General features: G+C 39.3%; 1 protein-coding gene across 1 annotated transcript; it reads right to left on the reverse strand.

Moving 5' to 3' along the window:
- Nucleotides 1-1384: 1384 nt before the first annotated feature.
- LOC144644378 (prostatic acid phosphatase-like) lies at nucleotides 1385-14267 on the reverse strand. The gene is made up of 15 exons (XM_078503852.1): nucleotides 13769-14267; nucleotides 11347-11442; nucleotides 10985-11080; nucleotides 10370-10456; nucleotides 9916-9981; nucleotides 8928-9026; nucleotides 7286-7372; nucleotides 6600-6726; nucleotides 5891-5997; nucleotides 5233-5336; nucleotides 4399-4503; nucleotides 4234-4310; nucleotides 3351-3529; nucleotides 1920-2058; nucleotides 1385-1688 (listed from the first exon to the last, which is right to left on the reverse strand). Exons 1-15 carry the CDS (start codon nucleotides 13877-13879, stop codon nucleotides 1684-1686), a joined length of 1485 nt encoding a protein of 494 aa, XP_078359978.1. The 5' UTR covers nucleotides 13880-14267; the 3' UTR covers nucleotides 1385-1683.
- Nucleotides 14268-15009: the final 742 nt, after the last annotated feature.

Below are 15009 nucleotides of genomic sequence, written 5' to 3' on the forward strand. Positions count from 1 at the left end.
TCGAATTCCTGTTGTTAATCATGATTGACAAGCCTAGTCCGATTATCTGAGCGACGAAAGAGTTGTCTCCCCGCGTTTGCTTGTCCTCTCTCCCCAGTCTCCGCGCAATCTAGAGTTCCCTCTCCTCAAACACCTTAGTAATCAAAGAAGCCAAACTAGAGAGGCATTGTTGAATTAGAAACCATCGATACCTTTTATATGGAAAGGAGTGTTGTGACAAAAGGTTTAAACACTCTCGACATACCAGGAGAGGGGAGGGGGTATAGATCATGTTTCACGGGAAATAAAACGGCCCTTTCACAATTCACGAAAAATATAATATTGACATTTCACGCTTCACGGAAAGTAAAAGAGAAAAATCACAGTTCAAATGACGTTTCACGATGAAAAAATGGCCACTTCACATTTCACGGGAAATAAAAAGGGCCGATCACGGGTCACGAAAATACCCTTTACCACCCTCGCTAAAAGTACGTTTCCAGCTCCACTGGAATTAAGATTTGCAACTGGAACTGCTCTGTTGTAAAGTCCAAGGCGAACATCGTTACTTTATGAGTCAAAAAGTGTGGAAAGTGGTTGCATGATTTGTATTCGTTCATCTGACATGACGTACTAACGTCCACTAGTGGTGTTCGCCTTGGAGGGGTAGACTCTGCGCAAAAGCTTCAACGGGGCTCAAAACATATAGGGTGTAAGCCTTGGTCTCCACTCCGGGCCACCAGTCCGTTTTTAACGCACAAGCGAAGTATCTACGCCGAGTTGAAAACAATGCCTGCTCTCTTCCACAAAAAGTTTTTGTAGTATTCACTTAAAAATGAAGATTGAGGAAACGAACATTGGTGAACCGGCCTTGTTCTGTCGTTCATACATGATTTATTAAAAAGAAGAGTGCAAATAAAATTAATGGTGAATTGCATGAAGTGAAAGAGAAGACAAATGATTATTTTAATAATCATTTTGGAGGCAGCGTGGCCGAGTGGTTAGAGCGCCGGACTTGAAATCTGAAGGTCCCGGGTTCAAGTCCCGTTCTGACCACTATCTGGATTTGTTCTCGGTTGCCCCGAGTTCAAATCCTCGGTCATGCTTGTAAATAGCCAACTGGTCTGCCTCCTGCCAGTTGGGATTTTTAACCATGTTATGTTTATTTAATATATTATATTTGTTTCATATACACGGCCCCACAAGCTTCTAGCTTTAAACACAAACCGTGTATAAATAAAGTTGCTTTACCTTTTACCTTTTTACCTTTAAAAAGCATTTGTATTCAGTTTTTCTCTCTCCGAGTCGATTTCCTTTTGTCAATATTTACCAGCCCGGTCCAATCAAAGCTAAACTGCTCAAGGAAAACAGTTTCCAAAGTTATATAAATAAAGAACAAAAGAAATTTCCCACAATATTCCTTTATTTTATGCCCGATAACATTGATACCCTACACTACTTGTAAACCCTTGTTATTTAAACACTGTGTCTTGTTTTCCTCGAATTCCTTGGCCCGCTGACAAAAGGTGCAGTAACACACTTCTCTCTGGAGCCTCTTTTATCATTCGTCCATTACAATTACCACCTCTATTTTTTTTCCGGCTAAAGACGTTGTTGTCAACTGTTATATATTGTCTAAGAACTAACGTCGTGACTATCTCCGCCGTGACGGCCACCGAACAGGTGTTTTAAAAAGTTGACCGGTTAACCTGAAAATAATAACAAAAGTTCATTATTTTTACAACGTTATTATTTTGTTAAAATCGACACTGAGACGGAAATTTTTTTAATGAAAATGGGGGCTCCGATCCCCTTGGGCAGTTCCCTCCAGGGGGGATCAATCTTTAACAGCCCCAGATTCAAATCATATATTGATAAACACTCTGCTTGTTTGCAAAGGAACAAATGCAAAACAAAAAAACAACAGTTCAGATTTTTACCCTGTATGTAAACGAAAATGGTTTTACTGCTCTTTCCAACTCCGTTTCCAGCATCATCTTCGATACAGTCCGAGGATTTGCCATACTTTTCAAACATCACTGCCTTTCCATCATCGGATGTCACGCACTTGTTGGTTTTCTGTAGACAGAATAAAAGGCATCATAACTATACTTAGACACTTGTTAAAACAGGGCCGTAACTAGCAAGAGGCAAGACGAGGCACTTGCCTCGTCTAGATTTTCACCCAAAATTAAAAACAAAATACGTTTTGTTGGGGAAAAAGATGACGGTAACTTGCTATATAATAACACTTTGCTTGGAGAGCGTGGTACAATATTCGCCATGGTGGACTGATGGACTGGAGCCAGCTACGCATGCGCACTAGGACATCCAAAACAAAGAAACGTCAAGCTTGACTGTTTGAAGAGTCGCTTTGTTTTCGATGTCCCAGCGCTTAGCTTGCTCCCCAGCATGGCAAATATTGTACCCTGTGACCGTTAAGTGCGAAATTTAAAAGACCTGTTGATTGCTTATTATATGTGCTGTTAAACGATTTAATGCCCGGGGGGGGGGGGGCACTCCCTATAGTGGACTATATGGGGAGGTTTCGCCTGAAAGAGGTACCGGCTTTTTCAGGCTCTAGGTATATAAAAGGGTAGGGATTTCACGAGTTGAAGTATACAAAAGGGTCGGGCAAACTATTATTTAAGTGTTTAAACAGACCTTTTAAAATATCTCAAACAGACCCACCCATCAGTCGATTTGTTTAAGTATTTTAAGGGGGTTTTCAAGTAAAAAATTAAGAAAAGATAAGATAAGATAAGATAAAAACTTTATTACCGTGTCTGTGTGTTTAGCCCTTATGGACTAATTGGGTACACAATAAAAATACCTAAAATACTATTAATAATGCTAAGCTAAAAATATTTAAAATACTTAACTAAAAACTAAAAACTAAAATTTACAATGTCTTAAGCGCTACAGAGTTTGCAGCAGTTACTATTGTTCTCCACGTAGTCCGATAGATTGAGTTTTCTAATTTTAGTTTTGAATGCAGCCACAGTCGGCGAGTTTTTCAGGTGTTGTAACTGCTGACTTCTGTAGGTATGTGAAGAGGTACCATTTTCTATCGAAGGTACTGTATATCAAACTGGAATAAAAAGTTATCGTTAATACTCTTTTTCTTTGGCATCGTAGTTTAACTAAAAACTAAAAATAACAGGCAAACTGCGGTGATGAACATTACGGACAAACGCATTGTTAGAAAAATCATCACCGCAGTTTGCGTGTTATTTTCAGTGGAATAAAAAGGGATAGGGTTTGGACCTCGGGGCGAAGTCTTCCCGTATAAAAAACTTTCGTATAGCCTCCCTCGGCCCGGGGTTTAATGGAGATCCAGTGTGTAACTGTTTGCGTTACTAAGAATCTACCTGAATAGCAAAGATTTCATAGCCTGCTTTCTCTGCCAGTTCCTTGCATTTGCTGAAAATCTGCTTTACATCCGGGTTTTTGCGGTCGACGTTTTTGACGACACCAAATGTCTTGGGGAAAACTTTTGCCTTCTTTGAACGTCCCTCCTTGTAACATCCCTTTGAATCATAATTTATCACTATGGAAAATGAACGCAGCTTGAAGTTTAGTATTCCGATCGAGTGATTGTCCGCTTTAGTTACTGTAAGACTTGTCGGAAATGGATTACCGAGGTAAGGGGGAGGTTGTAATGTTCACGACTGGAAGTCACAGGTCCTATAGGCTCGATTTCCACAGCTCTCTCCAGTCCGGCGTTATAAGCGCGGGCTCGTTTTCCCTAACAGAGGCTGGTTTTTGAGCCTACTTGTCTTGGTCCTGGTGATTAAGATTAAATTTTTCTGTTCTCAAGCAATATCGGGAGGTAAACTATATTGCCAATGTTCAGTATAGAGTATTGAGCATTCTACAGACGCATAATCATTTTGTACAAGAGAAGGCAAACGTAGACCAGCCTTGTTCGGGACGAACTTTGGTAGACATTTTATAGACTGATACGCCTGGCTGACCCCTTTGGCTACTTTTCTAGACCCAATAAAATACACAGTTCCTCTGGCCGTATAATTCACAATCTTGTGCACTTCGTACTAATGAAACATTTTTAACTTGTCTAAGTTCGTCCTGGTGAGGGGTCTTATCTAATCTTTGACTCAATTTCAAGTCATTTCGCAAGGAACGCGAGATCCTAAAAAAACGACTAGGAATTTTTAATAGGCTACTCTGCTATAAAATGTTTCAGTGACCATTACAACATGGCATAATCAGTTCTGTTAGTTTTTTACATACCTTTAACGCAAGTACACTTCTCTTTCTCAATTGCACATTCCTTTACTACATCTTCTGGTATAACGTCATGTGTCAGCCTGGAAAAAAAACGGAAATGAGAGTTTAGCTGTAGAAAAAGAAATCAGCTAAGATTGCCAACAATGTAGTCCATTTCAGTAATCTTACTCGATGAATTTATCCAGCGGACAGAACTCTTCACAGCCAGGCAGTACCAGTGCACGGGGCTTATTTTGACCAAATCGATAAGTCACACGGACCTCCAGTTCATTTCTGAAAAGAAAAATGTTATTAACAATTACTGAACGAGTAAGTATTACTTATTATAAACCGAAGTCTCATCACTCGCGAACTTGAAAGACTTCCAGATTTAACTGTAGGCTTTTAGCCAATGAGTTTAGAGAATTTAATTACACTATATATTATTATATGGCTACAATAGTACGCGCGCTCTGATTTGCTGTTCAGCAAGATTTTCTTGTAATGACTGGGCATTATGAAAATTTTTCTCGGCTTGACGGCTCTTTTGAGTTGTGAGTTTAGGCTACGAGCGCGAGGGCGAAAACAGCAAAAAATACCGACAAAATATAACTATCTTTTCAATAACTGAAAAAACCTATAACAAACCGATACTTCTTTAGTGTGAATGACGAAGAGAGCCACAGTGAGAGCGAGGTTTATTATCTAGAAAAGCAAGAACATGCCAAAACTGAGCAAAACTCTAGAAAAGCGCTAAAAAGGCCAAATAATAAATAACTTATTAACCTCGTTCGTTCCGCCATTACAGGGCAATCCCAGACCTCAGCCTTGATGCTGTAATGTATTGACCTCGCTATCGCTAGGTCAATACCTCAAAGCCTCGGTCTGAGGTTTCTCTGTAATGACCTTACTCTCGGTTAATAAGTGGTATTTCTTTATCAGCTGCTTTGTGATTACATGTAATGTTAGGACAGAAGCATATCACTGGTTACGAGTTTAACTAATCTTTAAAATTCTACTTACTCTCCAGATAAAAACAGTTCAACCATGACGGCGCTCGAGTAATCTGGTGAAATGTCATCGAATACTTGAAGAGCACTCATAAATGCCGAAAGTGTGGTGTCGTGCTGGAGAAAGGGAAGTTTTTTTTAGGAAACGTTAAAACCTGGGTGTCACAATAAATAAACCCTTCGTTTTCTTTGGGCCGAAAATATTCACTCATTGGTGTTTGTCCTTGGAAATAACTAGTTTTGCACACTGTAAAACAGTCCGCTGTATTTTTAGCACTTGTTCGTTGGGCGAAACGCGGCTTTCCCAAAAGAAGGTGGAGTTCGTGGGTGACTACGGAGAGAGACTCGCGAGCTTCTGCGCAAGTAAACTGGTGTCTCTCTCTCTCCTTTCCATCATCAATCCTGAAAAAACAGGATTTACCTTTGCAGTCTAATTTTCTGAAAATTAAAGTTAAATCTTGTTGTTGGGAAAAGTGGAACTAACAGTGTTTCAGTAGGTACAACATGATATGGCTTTTTATTTTTAATTCTTGTTTTTTAAAATCACATCAATTAAAAAAACGGCTATGACTCTTCATGACCACTAATTAAGCTTCTGTTCTCAAGTCAACTGCTTACCACTAAGTCCTTCACTGAGTAGACTGTTCTACCCAGCACTTAGTTTAACTTACAGCTGAATAGAGATAGACTTTCTTGGGAGGGTCGTTCTTGGTGTCGCTCCTTTTTTGTGGTGATGAGTAGAGTTTCATGTTGTCAATCATTCGTCCCACCAGTGCACCTGAAATGAAAATTGGAATTTATGTTCCAAGATTTTATATTCTACAACATTCTGTATAGTAAGGGGAGCTCTGTTACTCTGAAGATGATTTTTGAATGAGGTAACAGCTTCAGGACGATAGATGAAAGGGAGAGGCTTCTCCTGTTAGTGACCGTGATGTATAAAATTTAGAATCGATCGACATGATGGCGAGAGGCGTTACTAGTATTACTCGTCAGTAATAAGTTTTTGGCACACATCACAAGCTAAACCGAAGATCCCAAATCGAACTGACTTGTAAAGTGTAATATTGAAGCTCAGAAACGAGTTCGTCTTCCGAAGAGAGAAGATTACATTCCTACTTTTCCCCCTTCCAAATAGCTTACTTATCGATGAGTATCACTTTATCAACGATGTTGAAAATGAAATAACGCAGAGTAATGTGCAATGAACTATTCCACTCTTCCGGAAATAATTCACTTATTTCCTAGGCCCGAGCATTGGGAGAATATATCCAAAGATATCTGGGAAAAGTTAAGCGATTACCCCACTTCCTGTACAACCCAAGTCTCAATTTATATTCCCGGCCCTTCATTCCTTATACTTAGCTGCCCTGGGCTAACCTCCAGTAAGTCTCGCTTTTTCACGCGTGTTAAAATTCCACCCCATGCCGTAGTCGGACACAATTCCAATATCTTCATATGTTGTACCGTTTAAAACCCAGTCAGGCAGTGTCATATTGTGAGATTTCTAGAACGAAAAACACAAGAATAATTAGGTGTCTTTCATGAACAACTTGTGTTTTTGCATTTTATAGCTATTTTTTAAAGTTAAAATGGAAGTTGTTATCACTTGCACTGGGTGTTGAGCGTCATGATGTTCATCAATAAACAGCGCTGTGACTCAACAAAGATGGTTACAAGTGTGTTTATATTTCAAGAAATATATAACTTTTGGAAATTAATATTTTTTTGACGCGACATAACGTTGTTTTGAGGGTAGTTGAGTGGTTTATTTATTTGTTCTAAGCTTGCATTGCTGGGTGGACTTGGCCTCGTATTTTGTTCAAGAAGCGCGTGCTTGCATTTCTCAATTTCTTGCGATTCTAATGGGACAACCAAAATCACCAAATCTTTCATGATAACACATACAAATAATTACGCCCGTTTTGCTGAATTGTAACAAAAAGAGTTTTCTTGCTGACCATAAACAACGAGATGTCGTGCACAGCGCCTCTTTTCATAAACCCGCTTCCAATGGTGTGGGCTATGTTGGCCAAGTACTGTATTTACTAAGTGATCAGTTTTACCTCACAAATCAATGGATCTCTAATTTTGAACATAGTCGACACGTCAATGTCTTCTCCACTGTTTTCAGAGACATAGGCCAGCAAATCCTAGAATATCAATGAGGTAGTATTGTTAATGATACTGTATATTCTAGTTAAAACATCCCTCCCTCTTGAAATAAACCCCGATTCCAGCACCAAAGATGGAATTTAATTCCTCGCGAAGCGAGGCCGAAGGCCGAGCGTAGCGGGGTGTATAATTTTGTCCCTCAAAGGGCTCAGGCGGGATGAAATCTCGTGTGGAGTTTACGGTCATATATATATATTTGTGAGCTTGGTGTCTGGCGGAAATGACGTCACACGGCCGCGCGCTGGTGGCCTAATGGTAAGGCGTCGAACTTCAAATCAGATCTTCGGGACTGAGAGCGGGGGTTCGAACTCCGCTTAGGTTTTTTTTTTTTTCTTTTTTCTTTTTTTTTTTTTTGTAGGTTCGACTTCGAATCATGAGCCTTTCATTTTTATCGTTTTTCTTTTCGGATTACAATAAGACTGATTTCCACATAATACTCCCTCAACGCCTATTCAGGCTATAAACCTTTCATGGCCATCAGGGGCGCGCGAGCGGAGGGTTCGAATCCACCTGCCGTTCGTTCTTCTATTTTTAATGCCCTGAAATAAATGTCCAAAATGCGAATATCCAATAATTTGTCGATGATTTTGAAAATAGCCTGCGCTTCCCAACGCTTTATACCTCTTTACGAACCAGAAAGAGCCGCCATTTTGAAAGCGGAGTAGACCCTGGGAACGAGGGTGTCGCGGCCATGTCCGTTACTAGGCAACAATAACAAATCACCGGTTAAAACCGGTTATCACTCCTTATTTATAACACCCCTCTCCCTCCCCAACCCAGAGCTTCGCGAGGCCCTGCGAGTCACGTATTACTAGTATTATGTTAACTCTTCATAACGTAAATTTAACTATAGATATGCAAGTGAATCCGTGTATGGTGTGTCCAATTAAGTTGAATTGAAACTGAAAGACTGGACTTTTATTTCATTTCACCAGTTATCATCCCACACTCTTGTTTTAGCTTAGTATAAGTGGAGGTCCTGAGCTGATCACATTTACGATCTCAGCCTCAAATGACAGTGTCAGTTGTTTAGATTTTTCAGTTGACACTTCAAAACACCACATTTCTCATCAGCTAGCGATTATAATTTTGCTTGGTTCCAGGTGCAAGATTCAAAACTCATCCAGACCCTCCTACGTATAATGTGATTTATTATTCAAAAGATGCGCGCGCTGCCCATATATGGTCAAAATGTTAACGATATCTGTCATCCGTACATAACAGATATCCTGCGATATTCGTAGGTTGCGAAGATTCGTCCGAAATCTTGTAAAGCGCTGCACAATTACAGATTTTCTATCTGCAAAATGTGTTTCGTTGACAATTTGATGAATAATAAAACAATTATCCTGCTCAATCTTGCGGAATATCGTCTGATTTTAGCCAACTCGGCCTACGGCCTCGTCGGCTAAGTATCAGGCGATATTCCGCGCGATTTCGCAGGATAATTGTTAAGCGTAAACGAGTTGTGTATTATAGTAACGTTCAGTGCAATAGCAAGTTCGTAGTGTTTTGCTATAAGTATATTCTCACCTTATATTGCAATGACATATTTATATACTCAGGCTGAATTTTGTCTTGGTCATGAAGTTGAAAAAAGCGAGCGCAAGGGTAGTCAAAAACCGCGAGCAGCTATGGCAAAAAAACAAAACAAAACAGAAAACAACTGTTAGTCCAAGTCCCCTTTTCTATCGTTCAGACTCATTCTCGTCCCCAGAGCCGCTTGTCCCTCTTAGCCGGCTGAACCTGCTGGGGCACTAGGAACAAGTGGCTCTGGGGACACATTATTTGATTAGCTTAATTTTTTTACAAGGAGAATTCAAGTCTAGCCAATCAAATTGACCTTAGTAAAATCCCTTACAACAAAGGGATTTTGCTGCCAAATTTAAATTTTCTTTGTTAAAGATCTAGCCAATCAAATCATGTGTCCTTAAAGCCACTTGTTCTTAGTGCCCCAGGCTCAGCCGGCTAAGAGGGACAAGCGGTTCTGGGGACAAGAATGGTGCAGACTGTTGTATAGTCGGGTCCCTCGACCCAGTCTCTCGACCCTTCTAAAGTCGAGTGGAGCATGAGCTCTATATACACGTACAAGGTCTGGCCCCAGTTGTTCGAAGGTTGGATAACGCTATCCGCCGGATAAATCACTATCCGGTGGATAGCGTAGTATGTTTTGTCAGCACTTATCCATTGGGTAGCGATTTATCCGGTGGATAGTGTTATCCACCCTTTGAACAACCGGGGCCAGAAATACAACAAAGGATTTAACAAATATTTCGTCATTTTTTATTAAGTTAGATTTTAAAACATTTACAATTAACACCGGTTAGCTGGAATGTGGATGTTGAAGTTCGTGTATAGATTGACACTTAATGTTTTATCGATTTTCTTAAAATAAACTCCTCACCAGCCAACAGCAGCTAGTGCCTTTTGAATAAAAGTAAATTGCAAAACTGAATGCATAGCTCAAATGATTATCGCTTGTACTTGAAAGAACAGTGATGATACATAGAAAGAAACTTACATAATCTTCTTTTAATGGTACCACGTGGATTCCTATTGGTTGCCAGTCTAAATTATCCCGCCATATCTAAAGATGAACACAAACTCAGTACAATAACTTACATACCATCGTATGCTCTACAGCTGCTACGCTTTTAAGCGCCGCACTATTGTCAAACGTCACAACTTTAACAGAGGGTATGGAAAGGGAGGGGGATATAAATCCTATTTTCCTAGAGCCCAAAATTTGCCCAAATACATTTCACAGCTTACTGTTTTCCCAAATTTTAAAAATTTCAGTCCCAATTCTATTGTTTTAGTATCTGTCATTCCCATTCCTAATGAGCCAAATCCCATTTTCCCAATGACAATTTGCTCAAATCCCAGTTCCTATTTTACCCTTTCAGGACCTTAACAACTTAACGACTGATTAATCTGCTGCAGATGCAAAAGAAAAGAATTGGAGAATTATTTACCTGATGACCTTTTGGTGGGTACAGGCCATTGAGCTGTGTCTGTGCACTCATTAGTGTACGATCATAATCTGTACTCCGAATGTAGATCTGTTTTGAGAAATCAGATTGATAATAGACACACTTTTTGTAACGTATATCGTGCAATAATTTGCGGAGCTTGTGGCAGTACCGGAACATTGTGCCTGGCATGGAAAGAAAGAAAGAAAGAAAGGGACTTGTGAGGAAAGGAGAGAGGACGGATGTGGTTGGATATGAAGGTCGCCATTTACTGCCCCTTAACGATTTTAAAATGTCGTAAGAAAGTCCATTAAAACGGTCAAAAGTCCCTACTACGGGCAAACAATTGCTGTCAAATCCCCTGCCCATGCCCGGCCTCCCAAACCCAGCGGCTTAACATTGATAGGTGCATTAACGTCTCAGACGTTAAAGGCGTCTAGTATAAAAACGGGACGCCGTTAACTAGTATAAAAACGGTAAATTAGTCAGACGCCTTTTTTCTGAAAAGACGCCTTTAACGTTAACGTCTTAGTCGTTAAAGACGTCTAGACGACAGTTTATCGTCTCTAGCATAAAAACGGCCATTCATTCTTAAAAAGAAAAAAATTGTTCGCTTACCTCTCTGTGAATGTAAGTAGCGTTCAGCAGCTTGTAATGATCAACGTAACGGCTCTTGAGGAATTGACCAAGGGCATATTCTCCGCGCATCCCTTTCTGAAATTGTAATAAAATGCGCCGCGTCATATGATTTAAATTATAATCTAGAGACACCCACATTAAAATGTCTAAAAAATAAATAGAAATGACTTTTTTGAACTATAAAGCTAACATTTCTTTCTTTCGTTTGAGAAAATTCTGTCAAGATTTTATTGAAATTGTGCAATAATCTAAAACCTTGATTTGTGAGTTGCGTCTTAGTTCTGGTAAAATTTCTGCACTTATCAGTTTTTGTAATTATTTGACAAAAAAATTTAACTAACTTGTGTTAACATTCCCATTCCTTGAGGCCAAACGTCTTCTTGGTATGGATCCGTTGGATGAATATGAGTAGGAGAGCGGTCGCCATGACGATAAACCTTCAAGAAAAGAAAACAGGCTTGATTTGATAGTCCTCACCGCAGCCATTATTTGTTCACTTCTCAACGCCGTGTGAATAGAAAACTGACGACAGGCAAGGGCCGGGAGAATACATAAATGGCTGTTGCACAAACGGTGCTTTAGCACAAACCTTCTTTTAGTCTGACTAAAGCTACTGATATTAGCAAATAGTAGATTAAATAGTAGTCGGGTAGAAAGATTCCAGGAGTATAGTCGGTAATAACTCAGAAAGGAAAACGGTTGATTTAGTTAAGATGAATGACAAACAAACTCACAATTTGATTTTCTAAAAATGTAAATTTTGTTATGCTGTATTCTGAGGCCATTTATGCAACTTTTTTTGCGTTTGAAAAGTCAGTTGAAATAAATTGATAGTGCCAGCTAGTTGTGATGTCGTCTTGGGCTCAATTTATGTCGTTTTGATTCCGTCAGTACTCCCTATTGTGGACTATACGGGAAAGCTTTGCCCAAAAGGGGACACTTTTTTCTGGCCAGAGGTATATGAAAAAAGTTAAGGATTACACAAGTTGGAGTGTAAAGAAAGGTATAGGGTTTAAAAGGGCCTTTTGTTTGTCAAAATGGTATATAAAGGGTAAGAGTTTGGACGCCGGGGTGGAGCCTCTCCGTTCAAAACGTTTGAGTACTCCCTGGGGCCTGGGAAGGAGGTGACTAACATGAGTTCTTTGCTGTATGCGTACTAACTCTTCCACCTTTAAAGGCGTTCTTTAAGTCTGTGTGTCAGCTTTGGAGCGCAGAAAGAATGCAAAATGATTATTTTGGGGCAAAGAAAACATAAACCAAAATAAATAAACATGAATGTTAACGAGGGCCCCAGGGGGGGGGGGGGGGGGTACTTCGGCTTGTAATGATCGAATGGAGGCAAAACTCAGGACTCAAAAAATTCTAAGTCTTCCGACATACATTACCCAAATAAAAATCCCTGCACCAAAAATAACCCCCCAAAAATCCCTTGTCAAATTACCTCTAAATTGCCAGGAGGCAATAACGCTTGAGTTTGATTATTCGTCATACCATAAATACGCCAAGGCCGCACCAAGGCACTTTAGTTCGTTTTAAATACCCAAAAAGAATCCCCTATTTGAAAATTTCGAACCCAAAAAAAATCCTTCGATCATCCCCGTCATTTACAAGCCGGAGTACCCCCCCCCCCCCCCTCGAGGGCGCACTTCGGGCACTCAAGCTTACAATCGGTAAGAAATTCACATTGTGGTGTAAATTAAAAATAATGATGGCTTTTCGTTACCTAGTCAGATAGTTATCATAGGCGGAATTAGCGCCAAAACTGAATTATTCAAAAGACACGTAGGATATACAATTTGCAACATCTCGGCTAAAACTTGAAGGTATTTTATGGCAAACGAAAATTATACTTCATAAAGCAATAAATGTTGGTGCGAAAGGCACTTTCTGTTTGAGTGTTTAGGCTCAAGACAAAAGCAATGTAATGCAAATAAAGGAACGTTACAGGAGCGGCTTTTAACGGCTTGTAACACTGTTTAGGCAACGGTGTCACGATATTAATTTTTAACGCTCTTTTGTTGCGTCATGAAAAGAACAGTATCGCGTAACATCACCTTGCACACACACATACATAAGGAGTTTTTTAACCACGATTTTTTAACATTCAGCGCAATACGGGCCGAACGTTTTGCTTATTTTTATTTGCTCTTCTTGTTTATGGAACTGGATCAGTGAGTCTAGTTACTTGTAGTTTCAGTGAAGAGCTCATGAGAAAGGCGACAAATTGTTGATACGTCGAATTTGTCGAGTGTTATAGCATAAAAACGGCTAGTTTCTTTTTATTATGTTCAAACTAAACTAATCATGAACAGTTACGTTGTTGAGTATCGTGATGTTAAATTGCCGTTAAATAAATGAATGAATAAAAATGAAATTTTTATTCATTGAATTTGAGTGCCAAGGTTTTTAGCTTCAAAAGCTTATTGGGGCCTCTTGAAATAATGAGAAGGAATATACAAAGGTTACTGCTACTTATGTGCTCTTAAGAGAGATCGAAAGAATACATAAAACATATGAACCGGTTATTATATCCTCCAAGCAGGGACCTCACTTCACAGCTATTAACAATGACATAGAACTACTTCGTTCGCAACTCGGTCGACGGTGAGTTGCCAGTGAAAAAGGCGTAAAACCTCAGGTGAAACCTCTAAATTCAGTAAAAATTATAACACTTTGAAATGGTTTATAATCTCAATCATGTTATTTTTGGATACTTTACTTAGATCCTCTTGTAGGTTGTAGAATTTCAAAGCCTTAACTCACCGCATTCACCATTACAAGTTTTCGCTGAGCCTCGCATGTGACATGAGTTAGATGTTGGGAGCAAAACAGGAACCCGACGAAGAAACAGAGGTACAAATAATGGCCTTCCATGTTTGTGTACTCTCCAAGAATGTTGTTGATGGATTAGTGGTTATAAAACTGCTCAAACACCTGAACAGCGGTCGACTGTACATGTAATGTTCTAAGCAACGTCGCCACGTATTGAAACCTCAATGATCAGGTTTCAGCAATTTTATTTTTTCCAATCAGACCGTATACCAATGATTAAAAGTTATGTTTAAATCATAAGCTCTTTTGTCCTTTCATCTCTAACAGAGACGCATGTTATATAAAATCTATTACATAATTCTTAATTTTCTCTCTTTCTTTCACTAAAGAAACTGACCAGTCTTGGTAAAAGCTCTCCTTTTTTTTAACCTGTGAAAATGGACTCTAGTTTGGCCCTCACCCAAAGAAGAATCATCATCATTCATCATGAATGAAAGTCTGAGCCGCTCTTCAGTCCGGCCGAAAACGTTTAGTTTAAACACTGTGCGTCATATTTTTAGTCCAAAAATATGCCCTGATCGATATGACAACTCCTAATTTATTCCTTCGTGGAACTAACCCTTAACGTGGCATTCATGACTATTCAAATATTTCATGAAAATTTATGTAATTGTATTACATATTCTTTCTGCGGTTTTAAATATTTTTTGTCCTAATTCAAACATCTCTTAATCTTGTTGTAAAAGCTTATTGCTTTGGGGATTATATGCTTAGAAAAAAAGCCAACTTAACAAGTCGTTATTGGTAAACGATAGGGGAGTCAGTTTATCAATAGTGAGACGGCACTTTCCCAGGCCTTGCCGCGAAATCCGGTTGGGTGACGCGTCATGTCGCGTCACATGACTTAAAACGCATTGACCGTGGTGAAATCAAGCGGACTAGGAACTAGGCAAGTCTTGACTCCTGCATACACGCTAATTTTCGCTGGAATCGACACGAATATCGAAGACTGGAAGGGAAAATAGAAATATCAGTAAAAATATAAATATCAGAAAAATAGCAATACCGGGAAAAAGCACTATTTCCTTTTTTTGTGCTAAGCCATAGAGTTCAAAAGATATACAAACTTTTATTTGTATATCAAGAAAGTATCAGAAATTTAAACAAGTTACTTGCTATGATAAGTATGTTTCAACGTTGGTTAGTGCCACTTCATAAGAACAGTGCTCAGT

The sequence above is a fragment of the Oculina patagonica genome, chromosome 2, assembly GCF_052425735.1.
Source record: "Oculina patagonica isolate OP01 chromosome 2, crgOcupat, whole genome shotgun sequence".
Classification (NCBI taxonomy): Eukaryota; Metazoa; Cnidaria; class Anthozoa; order Scleractinia; family Oculinidae; genus Oculina; species Oculina patagonica.

Excerpts from the sequence above, each read along its gene's own strand:
- LOC144644378 (XM_078503852.1), bottom strand. The coding sequence starts at position 13,879 with ATGGAAGGCCATTATTTGTACCTCTGTTTCTTCGTCGGGTTCCTGTTT. Across the intron at positions 7,373-8,927 it reads ATATGTCATTGCAATATAAG|GATTTGCTGGCCTATGTCTC; the intron begins GTGAGAATATAC and ends TTGATATTCTAG. Across the intron at positions 3,530-4,233 it reads GAAGTGTACTTGCGTTAAAG|TGATAAATTATGATTCAAAG; the intron begins GTATGTAAAAAA and ends CATTTTCCATAG.